General features: G+C 58.6%; 1 protein-coding gene across 6 annotated transcripts; it reads left to right on the forward strand.

Moving 5' to 3' along the window:
• Window positions 1-3,081: 3,081 nt before the first annotated feature.
• HDAC10 (histone deacetylase 10) lies at window positions 3,082-14,472 on the forward strand. 6 transcript variants are annotated; one of them, XM_043965437.1, is made up of 21 exons: window positions 3,082-3,202; window positions 4,765-4,861; window positions 5,416-5,550; window positions 6,205-6,301; window positions 6,489-6,586; window positions 6,976-7,080; window positions 7,645-7,713; window positions 7,885-8,011; window positions 9,140-9,205; window positions 9,565-9,624; window positions 9,923-10,012; window positions 10,387-10,493; window positions 10,575-10,642; window positions 10,957-11,209; window positions 11,498-11,582; window positions 12,106-12,191; window positions 12,531-12,626; window positions 12,996-13,071; window positions 13,396-13,581; window positions 13,916-14,078; window positions 14,176-14,472. In XM_043965437.1, the coding sequence occupies exons 1-21, from the start codon at window positions 3,193-3,195 to the stop codon at window positions 14,181-14,183; spliced, it is 2,082 nt and encodes a 693-aa protein (XP_043821372.1). In that variant the 5' UTR covers window positions 3,082-3,192; the 3' UTR covers window positions 14,184-14,472. The 6 variants fall into 6 exon arrangements, with proteins under 6 accessions (XP_043821372.1, XP_043821374.1, XP_043821368.1 ...); XM_043965439.1 differs by having other exon boundaries at window positions 3,089-3,236; XM_043965433.1 differs by lacking the exon at window positions 3,082-3,202 and adding an exon at window positions 3,680-3,888.
• Window positions 14,473-14,952: the final 480 nt, after the last annotated feature.

A 14,952-nucleotide genomic window follows, 5' to 3' on the forward strand; every position in this document is an offset into this window, starting at 1 on the left:
GAGGCAAACAGGGTGTGGTGACTTGCCCAGGGTCACACAGCCAGCAAGTATCTGAGGCTAGATTTGAACTCAGGAAGAGGAGCCTTCAGAGCTCTACCCACTGTGCCGCCTCTCTGCTGAATTCTTGCTAACTCCATGCTATGCTTAGGAACATACCTTTAGAGGTGGGGGGGGGCCTTGAAGGCCATCAGATCCAACCCCCTCATTTTACAGATAAAGAAGCTGAGGCAGACAGGAGTTAATGACTTGTCCAGGGTCACACAGCTAGTAAGGAGATGATTTTCCTGCCTCTAACTGAAGACCTCCAGTGGGGAGGGGAGCCCCCTAGCCCTCCCACCTTCTCTGGCAGCCCGTTCCACTTTGGGAGACAAGATCTGATCCCAGGTCTTTCTGCTGGTACTCTACACCACTCAGCCTCTCAGTTACTTTAGGCCCTGAGCTCCTCAGTTGACCTAGTGGATAGATCTATGCACTTGAGTTCAAGTGTAGCCTCCAACACTTGCAGGCTGTGGGACCCTGGGCAAGTCACTTTACCTCCCTCTGCCTCAGTTTCTTCATTTGTAAAATGGGGATGATAATAATAGCACTTCCTTGCCAGGGTGATGGTAAGGCTGCAATGAGTGAATAAGCATTTGGTAAACCATTAAACATCCTATCAGTGTTGGCTATAAATACCAGTGCCTTGGCACAGCAAACCAGCCACCTAGCCATTATGGCTTTATCCAAACCGACTTAGGCCAACCCCCTTATCTGACAGAGGAGGAAGCCAGCCTAGGAGGACAAGTGACCATCCCAAGGTCATAGGCAAAGTCATTGTCAGAGCTGAGACAAAAATTCAGATCCCCAGACTCTGCCTCCTGTGTAGCCATCTGTAAATGGAGATAAGAGCAGCCCTGGCCGACACCCCAGGGAGTCGCTCAGTGCTTCAGCGGGAGGTATCAGCCTGGGTCTGCCGATACACCCTGGCCCCCCTCACTGTAAAGCATGGGATGGGTGTTTCCCAACAGCCTTCTGTTCCCACAAAGGATGTCACACCACAACCATTGAGCAGAGCGGGCTGGTGGTGATTACTAAAAATAGTTTGATCGGGCCTGGTAGGGTATGTTCACGGCCTTCTTAACAGGAAGGAAGGCTGGGCTTGTCTTCTTCCCAGAACACCACTGGCTCCTACTGACCATGTCTGACCAAAGCTCAACTGCGCCCCCTTGTGAGCTCTGCTTCCCTTGTTAGAGACCTAATGACAGCATTCTTTAGAATTGGCTTTTTTTGCTTGGCATCACTCCAGGGCAATCAATAAACATTTATTAAGCACCTACTATGTACCAGGCACTGTGCTCAACACTGAAGATACAATGAGAGTAAAAAGACAGTGTACGCTTTCAAGGAGCTTACAGTCTAATGAGGGAGACAACATGCCAACAAATTTAGACAAAACCAGCCACATCCAAGATGAATAGGAGATAATTAACAGAGGGAAGACACTGGAATTAAGAGGGGTGGGGAAGGCTTTTTATAGAAGGTGGAATTTTAGTTAGGCCTTATAGGAAGCCAGGGAGGTCAGTAGTTGGAGAGAAGAGAGAGCAGTCCAGGCATTGGCAACAGCCAGAGAGAATGTCCAGCACCGAAAGATGAAATGTTGTGTTTGTGCAACACGTGACACGAGGCAGGGTAATGTGCAAGGAGACTGGAAGAAAGATTATAAAGGGCTTTGAATGCCAAACCCAACAGTTTTTACTTGATCCCGAGGCCATAGGGAGCCACTGGGGTTACTTGAGTAGGAAGGTGAAAAAGTCAGGCACTTTAGGAAAATCACTTTAGTGAATAGAGGGTGGACTAGAGGAGGGAGAGACTTGAGGCAGGCAGAACCCCCCCCCCCCCAGCAGCTATTGTAATAGTCCAGGCGTGAGGTAGTGAGAGCCTGTGAGGGGGAAGGGAGGAGCAGGGTCAGAGAACAAAAGGGGGCGTATTCAAGAGACGGAGTTGAGATGGACAGGTTTTGGCCACAACTTGGATACCGGGGTGAGAGGTGGTGAGAAGTCAGGGATGGTCCCTAGGCCAGGGGCCTGAGAACTCTGAGGATGATGCTACCTTCTACAGTGACAGGGGAGTTAGGAGAAAGGGTGGGTCTGGGGGGAAAGTGAATGAGTTCTGTGTGGACTGGTTGAATTTCAGAGGTCTACTGGACATCTGGTTCAAGATGTCTGCGAGGAAGGTGTAGATATGGGACTGGAGGTGGGCAGAGATTGGGGCAGAGCAGGTAGCACAGAGCTGGTCGTGAAGTCCATGGGGGAGGAGGAGACCAGCCAGTGAAGTACGATCCAGGGAGAAGAGAAGACAGAGCCGAGGTTCTAGGAAGCAGAAACTCGGAATGACGTTGTCCAGGCATGAATGAAAAGGTTACTGTTAAGCATTTGTCTACCGATCATTAAACTAAGAGTTGGGGATCCCAGGAGAAAAGTGAGGCCGTCCTTCTCTCAAGTTGCTCATATCCTAATAGAGGAGATGACAAAATGGAAAGATAGAAACCCATTCAAGATAATGCCAGGCAGGCTCCCTGGGCTTGGGGCAGCAGCAGCAGCAGACAAGGGGGTGGGGGAGGACACAGCACCTTCCTGAGCCACCTCCCTTTCTCCTCAGGCCCCCTGGGGTGAACAGTTGGGAAGCTGAAGGGGAGCTCCAGGCTTCTGTGAGGGCTCAGTCTCCATCTCTTGGGCTGGGAAGGGGGTACAAACACCTTTGCAGGGCTTCCGGCCCATGGTGGCCATCCTAGGATTGGAGGGGGGTGAAGGGAGCAAGAGAGGGGGGGTTGGGGGGAGGGAGAGCGAGCGCGCGTGTGTGTGCGTGTGTGTGTGTGTGTGTGTGTGTGTGTGTGTCTGTCTCTGGCCTGGCCTGGTGATTTGTTATTTAAACAATGGGTGGGAATTCATCCAGGAGAATTCTCTTATTTTAGGGAGGAGGAAGCTGTCCCCAGGATCGGGGAAGAGGTGCACGAACCCGGCCAAGGGGCAGGTCAAAGGCCAGGCAGCCTGGGTGAGCTTTGAGCCTCACAGCTTCTTATCTCCTCCCTCCTTGGCTCTCCCCTATTTGAAGTCACTGAGAAGAGGAACCCGCCTTGCTGCGCTCGGTCCCGGAGGACAAAACCAGGACCAATGAGGGGAAATTAGGATCCGTGGCGGGAAAACGCTGCTAAGGATGATCCCAGGTGTCCCAAAGGGGAACGGGCTGCTCCGGAGATAGTGAGCCCCTCCCCCCTCCCCTTTGGAGCTTCTTAAGCGAAGGCAGGACTTGGTACCGTTTGAAGTCTGGGGCGGGGGGGCGGGGTGTTGGGGCTTGCACGTTCAGATCCAGCCGAGTCTGGGAGGACAGACTGGGTCAAGAGCAGACCCGTGGTCTCTCTTGGGTCCGCACCAGATCTGGCCTGAGGCCCCAGATTGTCAGGTGCCTCCCGCGTGGGAGGCACGGGCTGGGGAGAAGGGCCCTAGGGGTGGAAAGCATGGATGTCTCAGCGATGTAACAGGCCAGCCCTGCGGGAGCCCCAGCGTCGAGAGAGGCGGGTCAGGGAGGGGCCAGGTCCAGGACCCAGGGGTGGGGCCCGCCCGGGGGCGTGACCAGGCAGCGCCCCCGCCCTGGGGGCGTGACCAGGCAGCGGAGGTGTGGCCGGAGGTGGGCCGGCCGGGGAGGAGCCTGCGGCCACCGCGGTGGAAGAAGGATCCGGAAGAGGTGTCCCGCGTGGCGTCGGGCCGGGTGTCTGGGTCCTTAGGGAGCCCACTCGGAGGCTGGAGCCTCCTCCCGCGCACCCCATCCTGTTTCATTCTTCTTCTTGCGCGCTGATGCGGGGAGGGTGGGAGGCCGGGAGAACCCGGCGCCTGAGGTCGTCCACTGCCCGAGGTCGTTCGCGGATTGCTCCCCTGGCAGAGGGTTGAGGGGAGGAGGGAGGACCTTCCCGCTGGATCTGTTGCCCCCACCCCATCCTAACCCAGCCTCAGGCCCTGCCCTCCATCCGTCCATCCGTCCATCCCTCCATCCATCCCTCCATCCATCTCTCCATCCATCTCTCCTTCCTTCCTTCTCCTTCCCTCCCTCCCTCCTTCCCTCCTTCCCTCCATCCATCCATCCATCCTATGCATGCCTGGGGGTGGGGCCCCATCCAGTCTCTCTCTTTGTTGGGCCTTCCATTTCTCTGTAAAATGGAGAGAGGCTTCCCTTGCACAGCTGCCCTCCCTCTGGGAAGTTGGGATGAGAATAAAGAGGGCAAAGTATAAGAGCCTTGGGGAGCTCCCAGCCTGGGTGGGGGGAGTGGACAGTCGAGGACCTGGGCATGGGAGCTCAGGCCCCAAGCAAGAGCCTGGGAGCCTGGGGAGGCTGGAAACCCGTCTGGCCAGGGTGGAGGGTGGCATCGTGGCCCACCTCCTATAGGAGGCTTAAGCAGAACTGAGCCTTAGAAGAAGGTTGGATGGTGAGATAGACTTGAGGGAGGGAATGCACTCAGGACGATGCAAAGGCTCGGAGGTGGGTTCAGGATCATCCAGCAGGAGCTTGTCAGTACAAGGGGAAGGTTGGAGTGGTAGCCAGTAGAATCTATCAGTGTCTGCTCATTGCCCCATGGGCCCGGACAAAGTCATAGAGAGAAGGCGTAGCTGTGAGAGAAGGGCCTAGGCCGGGACCTTGGGGAGTGTCAGGGACCAGGGGCTGACAGAGAAGGACAGGTATGGCAGGAGGGGCCACAGGGCATGGGCCTGGGGGCAAGCCTTCCTCTCCTCCCAGCAGGCATCAGGATGGCTGAGAACAGGCCCCCACGACCCCAGGGGACAGCCTTGATCTACGACAAGGACATGACCCGGGTCAGGCTGCTCTGGGACGAGTAAGCCCCCTCCCCTTCTATCTTCCTCTTTCATTGGTTGGGAGGGGGGCAGTGCCATGGCAATGATCCCTAAGAACAGAGAGCCCAGAGGTCCTGTCTGCTGCTGCCCGTCACCGGCAAAGCCCCGAAAATGTCCTTTTGTGCCAGAGCTGCGGCCGGGAGTGTCCTGGTTCTGCTAGGCCTGGGGGTGCCCCCACCGCACTTTGCCCAAGGGCCTCAGTTTCCCCAGATGGCGGACCCAGACTTGTCGGGCTCCCAGTTCTTACTTGAATGAATCTAGGACCCTTGCCTTGGATGACCTCAAGGAGACTACTTAGAAATCCTCAGTTCCAAGCCCTTCATTTTATAGACAGGAACCTGAGGCCCAGAGAGGGTAGTGACTTACCCAGGGACACCCAGCTGATCAGTGGCATGACCAGGATTTGAGCCCAGGGCTTCTGGCATGAAGCTTGCACTGGTTCCTCAGGGAGATCGGCTGAGTCAGGGCTGGGACCCAGGTGTCCTGGCTCCCAGGGCAGGGGCTGACCCTGATGAGTATACCCCCTTCCCTCCAGCCCCGAGTGTGGTATCGAGGTGCCCGAGCGCCTGACGTCTACATATGCCCGGCTTTCTCACCGAGGACTGGTGCAGAGGTGTGTGCGGCTACCAGCCCGCGAGGCCACCGAGGAGGAGCTGGAGCTGGTACACAGGTGGGTGTCACACCTCGGTCCTGATGTGGGTGAGCAGAGCAGAGGGATGCATCTGTGTGTGACCTTCCCGGCAACACATAGCCACCCCCTCACTGTCCCTGTGTGGCCACCAGGGAGGACCCTTTGCTGGGCCATAGCTTCCCCATTTACAAAGTTAACAGCTTAGCCTTGTCTGTTTGCTGGGGATGATGGAGGCTCCAAAGAAACTGGCTTTTGGAGGAGCCAGATGGATAAAGTCCAGGTATAGGGGAAATTACTGTCGTACCTTCCCTCTGCTTGGAAGGGGCTTCCCCTTGCCCTTGGGGTCCAGCAATCACCGACAGATCAAAATTTGCCCCTGAGTAGCTAGGGGAGAGACATCCTGGAACCTGCCAACGAAATGAACTGCTGTCCAGAGAGCAGCCTCTGAGCCCTCACTTGGGGCCTGTTTACTCTTAGTTTACACAGAGTTCTATCGTACTTAGAGATCCAGTTTCTCAGCCCTCTGCAATTTGAGGGAAGAAGAGGGGAAACAGCTTGAGGAAAGGAGAGGGGAGACCCTGACACCTCTTTTCATGTTGGAAGGAGTGATGCCTTCCTCCTCACCCTTGTCCAGACAGTGCTGGGCTGTCCTGGGCCAGGCTTTGATTTCTGGTGTCTGACTTCTGCCCCCAGCCCAGAGTATGTGGCTGTGGTGAAGGGGACCCAGACCATGAGCAAAGAGGAGCTGCAGACCCTGGCCCAGCAGTACGACGCTGTCTACTTCCACCCGGTTTGTGACAGTCCCCCATCCCGTCCCCCCCCCCAACCCCAGCCAAAGTCCTGTGGCCTGGGCCCTCTTTCTCTCACACGCACGCGCACACGCATATGTGCACGCACACACACACAGGAAGGGGGGCACGGAGGGCGCAACTTCCCAGATCCCCTCCCCAGCATATTCCCCCTCCTTCCCCCTGCAGAGCACATTCCCCTGTGCACGAATGGCTGTTGGGGCCACCTTGCAGCTGGTGGATGCAGTACTGACTGGAGCCGTAGGCAACGGGATGGCGCTGGTGAGGTAACAGCCCTTGGGCGCCTCCTGGAAGCTTGGGACCTGGCCAGCTTCTCCCCTCCTGTCCCCTCCCCCCCTATCCCTCCCCTCCCTTCCTTTCCCCTCCCTCCCCCTCTCCTCCCTCCCTTCCTCTCTTCTCCCCTCCCTTCCTCCCTCCCTCCCCTCCCCTCCCTCCCCTCTCTCCTTTCCTTGCCCCTCCCATCTCTTCACTTGGAATTCCCAAAATGGAAGAGGCCAAGGCCCTGTGGAGGCCATGCCTGGTCACACTCAGGTTGGAGCAGGTGTCTCCACAGTTCCTCCCAGTACTAAAGGCCTGTGGCACCCTGCACCCCCCTCCCCAAACATTGGAAACTGGAAAGCCAATGATGGGTCACATGTTCCCCTCCATCCCCCAGACCTCCCGGACACCACAGCCAGCGAGATGCAGCCAACGGCTTCTGTGTGTTTAACAACGTGGCCATTGCGGCTGAGCACGCTAAGAGGAGGCACGGGTTGCAGAGGTGAGGGGGCTATTTCCCCCAGGAGCTGGAAGGGGAGGAGAAAGTGGGGGGGACCCAGTCCTCTCCCCTAGCCATCCTGTGGGCGAGCTAGCCCTCAGCGGGTCATCGAATGCCAGGCCAAGCCGAAGGAGGGTCCCCTGCCTAGGGGACCCATGCACGGCTGCTCACACAGAGCCCAGATAGGGGCTATGTCATGACTGGTGCAGTCACTGGTCCGGCAGCCCTGTCACTCAGACTGGCTGGGGACAGACAACGGTTTGCACTTTCCTGCCATCTGGCCCATCTGGCATCAGAGATTATTCCCTTCCAAAATCTTCTGTTGGTTGGGGTTGGGGTTGGGGCAGGGGCTGAGCCTTGTTGAGGGGAGGCCCCCCTAGGCCCTAGCAGCTGTTTTGGTGACCCCCTCCCATGTGAGCTCCACTCCCCAGCTGCTGCTCACTCTTTGCTGACAGAGGTAGTCCTTGGCTCAGCCTCCACACCTCTAATTGGCCCCAGCTTTCCATCCCCCCCCAGAGGCTCTTGGGGGGCCCAGTGGTCCCAGGGATGATCTCTGTCTCTCTCCAGGATCCTCATTGTTGACTGGGACATCCACCATGGGCAGGGGACCCAGCGTGTCTTTGAAAGCGACCCCAGGTCAGGAGATGGGGCCCTGAAGCCCCCAGCAAAGGGAGATAGACCCAAGGCCCCTTGGAGGGTGCACCAGCCTAGGAGAGCCCCTGGGCCCAGCACTAGGGCAGGGGGGGACCCAGGAAGGCTACAAGGGGGAGGGGGCCAGCCCTGAATTGGGTCCCCTTCCCCTCCCAGTGTCCTCTACTTCTCCTGGCACCGATATGAGCACCAGAGCTTCTGGCCCCGACTCCGGGAGTCTGATTACGATGCGGTGGGCCAGGGCCCTGGCCGCGGCTTCACTGTCAACGTGCCCTGGAATAAGGTAGTGAGGGAGGGCTGGGCCTGGTGCCAACCCCGATTCCTTCTGCACCTGGAAGAGGCCCCAGTGGTTGTCTGGTGCAAACCTTCCATTTTACTGAAGAGAAAACTTGCCCAAGGTGGCACAGGCAGAGGGAGGATTCTCGAACTCGGGTCCCATGGCTTCAAGTCGCATGCTTTTTGCCAGAGCCCAGACGGTGCTCTTGTCCTCTCTGAGCCTCAGTTTCGTCATCTGTTAAATGGGGATAGGAGGAGCTGGGGTGGGGAGAGCACTTTGTCACTACAACTACTGTAGAAGTTCTGGTCAGCTTTTAATTCACTGCCTTTTCCTTTTCTTCCTGTCTGAGCATCTTCTGTGACCTTTGCCCTTTGTCCTCAAGGAAGCTGAGGGGGAAGACGGGGTCAGGCCCAGGCCCACTAGGGTGGGGGCTGTGGGAGAGAGGTAGATGGAGACCTCACACCACGCCCGGGCTTTTGAGCGCCCCCTGGCCCCCCAACATCCAGGAAGAACCTCGGGCTGCCCCAAGATAAGCAGGGAAGGGCTAGCTCTTCATGGTCCCAGCTCCCTGCCTGGTTCCCTGGGATCCTTCCTGCTCTCACTCCCTCTGTCTCCTCCTTTCCACCTGGGCCTTTGACTCTTCTGCCAGGGAGCTATCTGGGTCCCACAGGAAGGAGCGCCAAGACACTGAGTCGTTAGTTTTAGTTGATAGGGTTCTCACGACCCTCCTCTGCCCGCCTGTCCATCCCCCCTCTGCCCGCCTGTCCATCCCTTCCCTCCTCTGCCCACCTGTCCATCCCCCCTCCTCTGCCCGCCTGTCCATCCCCCCTCCTCTGCCCGCCTGTCCATCCCCTCTCCTCTGCCCGCCTGTCCATCCCCCCCCCTCTGCCCGCCTGTCCATCCCCCCTCCTCTGCCCGCCTGTCCATCCCCTCCCTCCTCTGCCCGCCTGTCCATCCCCCCCCTCTGCCGGCCTGTCCATCCCCCCTCCTCTGCCCGCCTGTCCATCCCCTCCCTCCTCTGCCCACCTGTCCATCCCCCCCCTCTGCCCGCCTGTCCATCCCCCCCCCCCTCTGCCCACCTGTCCATCCCCCCCCCCCTGCCTTCCCACTCCTCTCCATCGGTTCTGGTCGCAGGTCGGGATGAGAAATGCTGATTACGTGTCTGTCTTCCTGCACGTTCTGCTCCCGTTGGCCATCGAGGTGAGCCGAGGTTGGGACAGAGGGTGTGTGTGATGGAGGGGCCAAAGGCTACTGGGCGTTGCCTGCTTTGGAGGCAGGGGAGACTGGGACATGATTGGCAGGAGCCCAGGAAGGTCCCAGCTGGGGGCCCCCTTCAGGGGGGTTATCCTCTGAGTTACGACATCAGGGGAAAGACCCTTTGAAAGTAATGTGTCAGCCATTCAACCTTGAGTGTGAATTAGTCATTCATGGTGGAGCGCTACTGAGGGAATAGGGCACAGCAGGGGAGAAGGGGGCACAATGGCCCTCCCACCCAGGCCATGACCCCAACATCTCCTTTCTTGTCTCCCCATCCTCTCCCTGTGCCGTGGCCCCTGAAGTTTGACCCCGAGCTGGTCCTGGTGTCAGCTGGATTTGACTCTGGCATTGGGGACCCTGAGGTGAGCAGGGTTGGGAACAGGGGGTGAAGGAAACAGGACTGGGCTGGGGAAGTAGATGGGATGGACAGGGCAGATGAGACAGGAGGACTGTGTGCCAGGGAGGGGGAAAAGGGGGTGAGGTTTGCACAGACATGATGGAATTGTGGGTCCCTCCCAAGTCTGAAGTCCCGCTGCCCGGGCAGTGTCACTGGGCAAGGAGAGGGCCCAGAGACCAGGGGATGGAAGGACAGATGGATGGGGCCACAGCCAGGCTGAGGCAGCATGTGTGAGTGCTGCCTGCCTGCCTACCTCACCTCAGGGTCAGATGAAGGCCACACCCGAATGCTTCGCACACCTGACACTCCTGCTGCTGCCACTGGCCCGGGGCCGGCTCTGTGCAGTGCTTGAGGTGAGACCAAGGCCCCTGTGGTGCTGAGGCCAGAGACCCCCATCTGGCATGCCCAGGTGCCCTGGGAGGATTGTTGGCCTGGGCTGGGTCAGACTGGCCTTGGGCTGGGACCTAGGCTGGACTGGGCTTGGCAGAGTCAGGCTAGGCTCTGGGCTGGTCTGAGCTGGTCTGGCCTGGCTAGGCCCAAGGAGGGGGGCACCTTCAGACCCAGGCCTGTCCTTCCAGGGCATCTCTGTGGGGTTTAGCCCATCGGCCTCTTCTTACCGACCCTCCTGGGGCCATCCCTGCAGTCCCTCAGGACCCCAGACGAACCACGTTCCTCAGTGGGGCTTCTGGGCCTGGGTCCCTGAGCCGATGGCCCTCTCTTCCCCCAGGGCGGCTATCACCTGCAGTCTCTGGCTGAATGTGTGTGTCTGACCCTGCAGACTTTGCTGGGAGACCCTGTGCCTCCTCTATCCGGGGATCCAACCCCTTGTTTGAGGTAACCCAGACCTAGGGACTGTCCCAAGCTGGGGGGCCATGAAGGCCTCCCCTTCCCCTCTAACCCCTGGCCCCATTGCAGTGCGCTGGAGTCGATCCAGAATGTGAGAGCGGCCCATGTCCCTCACTGGGCAAGCCTCAGGCATGAAGGTAAGAATTGGGGGCTCCTGGGGGTGGCATCAAATGGGGAGGGGCTGCTTCCCCTCCTTCCCCTTGTGTTCTCATCTCATCCCCAGGAAGGTTCTGAGGGCATGCCCAGGCAGAGCCAAGGCTTCCTGTGCCTTAGTTTGCCCATCTGTAAAGTGGGAATCTTGACACACGAGTAGGAAATAGAACTGCCGAGACCTGACTGACCCCCAGGGATCCCTAAGGGCTATGTCCAGTCTCTCTCCAAAGCCCTGGGCATCACAGGCAGGCAGATGGAAGGAGTCTCTAGCCCAGCTTCTCTCTTCTCTTCATTCCAGAGACAGGCCCAGTCCTGACCCCCAGCACACAGCGTGGGGATACGGGGGCCTCCCTACTCGGGGCCCAGTCCCTGGGGACCACAGATAGAGTGGGTTCCCTCTTGGACAAGTTGCTCAGCTGCCCCATATCTCTCCCATACCCTGACATTGGCCTGGCTGTCCCTGACTCTGCTGCCAGCTTTAACCTGCCCCCAGCTCTCCTGCAGGAGAAGGATGTGGCTCTTAGCAAGGAGGAGGCAGCGACCTGGGCCAGGTGAGGCCAGGCTCTGCCTCTGGGCCAGGCTGGGCAGGGGCCAGGGGGATGCACAGCCTGGGTGGGGCAGCCTTGGGATGAGGGATCTGAGAGGGTGGGAAAAGGGCTCAGGCACCCTCTGCCCGGAGGTCAGAGCCCGTGTCACCATATTGGCCTACGAGCCGGGAGCATCCGTTTGTGGTTGTGCGGTTGTCCTGTGTGTCGATGCATGTTCGTCTGGCTGTCTGTGTGTCTCCGTGTTGGTGAATGTTATGCCACTTTGGCTGAGCCCACATGGGTTTGTGCCAGGCTGGACTCGGCCTTCACGGAGGACCAGGCCTTCGCTGACCTGGGGAAGCTCTTGGCTCTGCTGGACAAGATCCTGACTGGGCAGGTTCGTGTGTGTGTGTGTGTGTGTGTGTGTGTGTGTGTGCGCGCGTGCACGAGCGCCTGGGCTCCTACCTCCCCCTTTGGGGCTCTCTGGGCCCCTGCTTCCTCCTCAGTAAAATGGCCTGGAGGCCTAGGGATGAATCTCCCAGGCTGTGGCCTGGGAGTGGTGAAGGGAGGTGGCCCTTGCGGGAGGACGGCTGCTGGCAAGGAAGCTTCAGAGGGTGCCCTTCCCAGATGCCTGGTGGGGACTATGCCGTTCCCTAGGATGGGCCTAGTTCAAAATGAGCTTCTTGAAATCCAGAGCCACCCTTTCTGTAGCTCATCTGTCCCGGCCTCCCGTGGACCCGCCCCCTGGAAGGCCTGGCCCCCCTGCCCTGGGGAAGTGTGGTGGACTGGGAGAGACCGGAGGCCCGGGTTCTCCCCTGGGGTTGGCCCCGGAGCATCTGTGTTCCCCCCTCTGTCCCTCATTGCTGGCCCCCCAAAGGAGGGGTTGTGTGATGCGTCTGATGGCTTGTCTTCATCCTCAGATCAGGGCGGGGATCGCTGTGTCTCCCTCGGTTTCGGCAGCCTTGGCCGTCGCCCTCCGCAGAGGCCTCAGCTTGGGGGCCCAGAGGTGAGCAGGCCTTGTTCGGTGGGCTCACCCCCTCTAGGAGGCTGCCCGCCTTTCTGACCTCCTCTCTCCCACTCTCCTTTAGTTGGTGCCCAGCCCTGGCTCAATGAGTATTTTCCCCTTCTGTCATCCCTTCCCCTCCTCTGGGGCTTCTTCCCTGCCTGCCCCAGGCCTCTGGGTCAGCCTTTCCTTGACTCCTCCAGCCCACAGAGTTTGAGCCCCATAGGCCAACCCTGGGCCACCCCCAGCCCTCACCTTCACCCCTTTCTAGTTCTTGTCCCTCTGGGGTGAATGTCACCTCCCCCCAGCTTGGGGGTCACGTTCATATTCTAATATTTGTGGGTGTGACCCTGACATTGGTATCCGTTCTGTGTTCAGCAGGCTACTCTGTGTGGCTATAGGAGACTTGGACGTTCCTGAGGACCTGAGGGACAATGGGTAGGGATGACTCGGAGGACTTCCCTTTCCCCATTCCATGAGGGGATTGGCCGGGATGTCTCTGCAAGCCCTTTCGGCTTGAGGTCTTTTAGACTGCCTGATGTGGCAGGACAAGTCCTGGACTGGGCAGCGGGGGCCTGGATCCAGGGTGGGCTGTGGCGCTTAGTGACTGTGGGACCCTGGACACGCTCCTCATGCCCCCTTGGTCTGTTTCCTGCTCTGCCCTTCTCCTGGGAGCAAGGGTCCCTAAGACGGTGGGGAGTGAGGCACCATGGAAGATAAAGAACGAGAAGGACCATCACAGAGACCTGGGGGGGAGGTTGGAAAGAAGACATTTCCCTAAAACAGCCTCTCTCCCCCCTCCCCCAGCCAAATTCTCCTGCTAAACATCGGAGGAAAGGAGACAGCCCCGACCCCGACATGCATCTGCCTGGCTGGGCATGAGGTGAGAGGTGCTTGTAGCTCTAGGAGGGGAGCCCGGGCACCAGGCAAACAGCCGCATGCAGACGAGCTCCCGGAGGCTCCACTGGGAATAATCAGCAGAGGGGAGGCCCTAGAATGAAGGGGGACCAAGAGAGGCTGCCTCTGAGAGGAGGTGGGATCGTAGTGAAGAAGACAGAGATGAAGGGGAGAAATCCAAGCATGGGGGCTGGTGGGAGAATGCCTGCGGCCCAAAGATGGAGGGTGGCTCAAGCCCGGGGCAGTGGGCAAGGAGGCCCCCAGGCCTGGGCTTCCCTCTGTTCCCTCCTCATCCCCTCTCTTGTCCCAGGCCACAGAACCTGGGGCCTTCCTCTTGGCCCTCACCAGCCTCATCCTTCCAGTAGCTTACAATTTCCAGCCGGAGCTGGTGCTGGTGGTCCTGGGGCCGGGCTGTAGCCTCCGAAGCCTGGACGTGGAGCTGCTCACCAGGCTGCTCCAGGGGCCAGCGGCGGGGCGGATGCTGTTGCTGCTGCAGGTGGGTGAGAGACCCCTGGTCTGCTGGGAACTGCATCCCCAGGGCCCTGCCTCATAAGTCAGGGGACCTTGGGGGCAGCCCCTTCAACTTGAGCCCAGACCAGAATCCCCTCTGCCATACCTGTCAAGTGTTTATGCAGTTTTTGTTTCAGGGCTTCCCAGGACAGGGAGCTCCCTACCTCTCCAGGCACAGCTCCTGACATCAGGCCTAAATGTCTCTCTTTGCAATTCCCCATCTTGGACCCAGGGGGAGGTGGCCCTGAGACCCTTGAACCCCATGGCTCCTGAGTCCTGGGGATAGGGGTTTATGCCAGCTGTCTTGTCTCTGGCCACAGAACTCTGAACTCCCATTGGTAGAGGCTCTGGCATGGGCCCTGGCAGGCCGGGCCCTGCCCAGTGCCCTGGGTCCCTTCTTCTCAGCCTCCCCAAAGCAAGCTTTGGCCGTAACCCACCTCTGTCGGCAGCTGCAGCTGGATTGGCCCATGTTACAGGTGTCAGGTGAGTGGGGGGGGAGGGCAAGTCCTCATTCTGGGTCTTGGGGCACTGGGGGGGACCCAACCCACACTGACCTTCACTTGCTCCATGCTTGTTTCAGTGACCTGAGGCCCCTCCCCACCTTGCCTGGTCCTTGGGCCACAGTGATGCCCAGGGGCCAGCCAGGACACTGCCCAAGAATCATTGCAGAGGCTGAAGGCAGCAGTGCTAGCAGATGGACCCAAGTGGCAAGCCTTAGAGCAGAAGCAGCACTTCTGCTACCTCCACTACCATGTGCCTGTGTGACCTTGGGCAAGTCACTTCCCTGGGCTCCAGGCTGCTTACATTGCCTCCTTTACAGTGTAGGAGCTCTGACCTCCCAGTTCTGAATGGTCTCAGGGCTTAATAAAAATAACCAACAGCAATAATAGCCCAGGTATGTTGTGTTCTAAGGTTTGCAAAGTGCTTTACAAAATCAGTCAGTAAATGTGGATTAAGTGCCTACTATGCACCAGGCACTGTGCTGAATGCTAGGGTCCTTACCCTCCAAGAGCTTACATTCTAATGGGGGCAACAGAGGCCAACAAATGGGTACACAGGACAAAAAGGAAACGATTCACCAAGAGCTTGGGGAAGGCTTCCTCCAGAAGGTGGCAGAGGGAGAACAAGAGCATTTCCAGTGCTGTTTGATCCTCAAAACCACCCTGGGAGAGAGGTGCTGTTTTTATTCTCACATTGCAGCTGGGAAACTGAGGCAGGCAGAGACTAAGTGACTTGCTCAGGGTCACCCAGCAAATGAGTCTGTTTCCAGCTGGATTTGAACTGGGGTCTTCCTGCCTTTAAGTCCACACTCCATGAGCTGTAGCACTAGCACTCCCTAGCTAGCACCTTAGTTGAA

Source organism: Dromiciops gliroides, chromosome 5 (assembly GCF_019393635.1).
Source record: "Dromiciops gliroides isolate mDroGli1 chromosome 5, mDroGli1.pri, whole genome shotgun sequence".
In the NCBI taxonomy this organism is placed as follows: domain Eukaryota; kingdom Metazoa; phylum Chordata; class Mammalia; order Microbiotheria; family Microbiotheriidae; genus Dromiciops; species Dromiciops gliroides.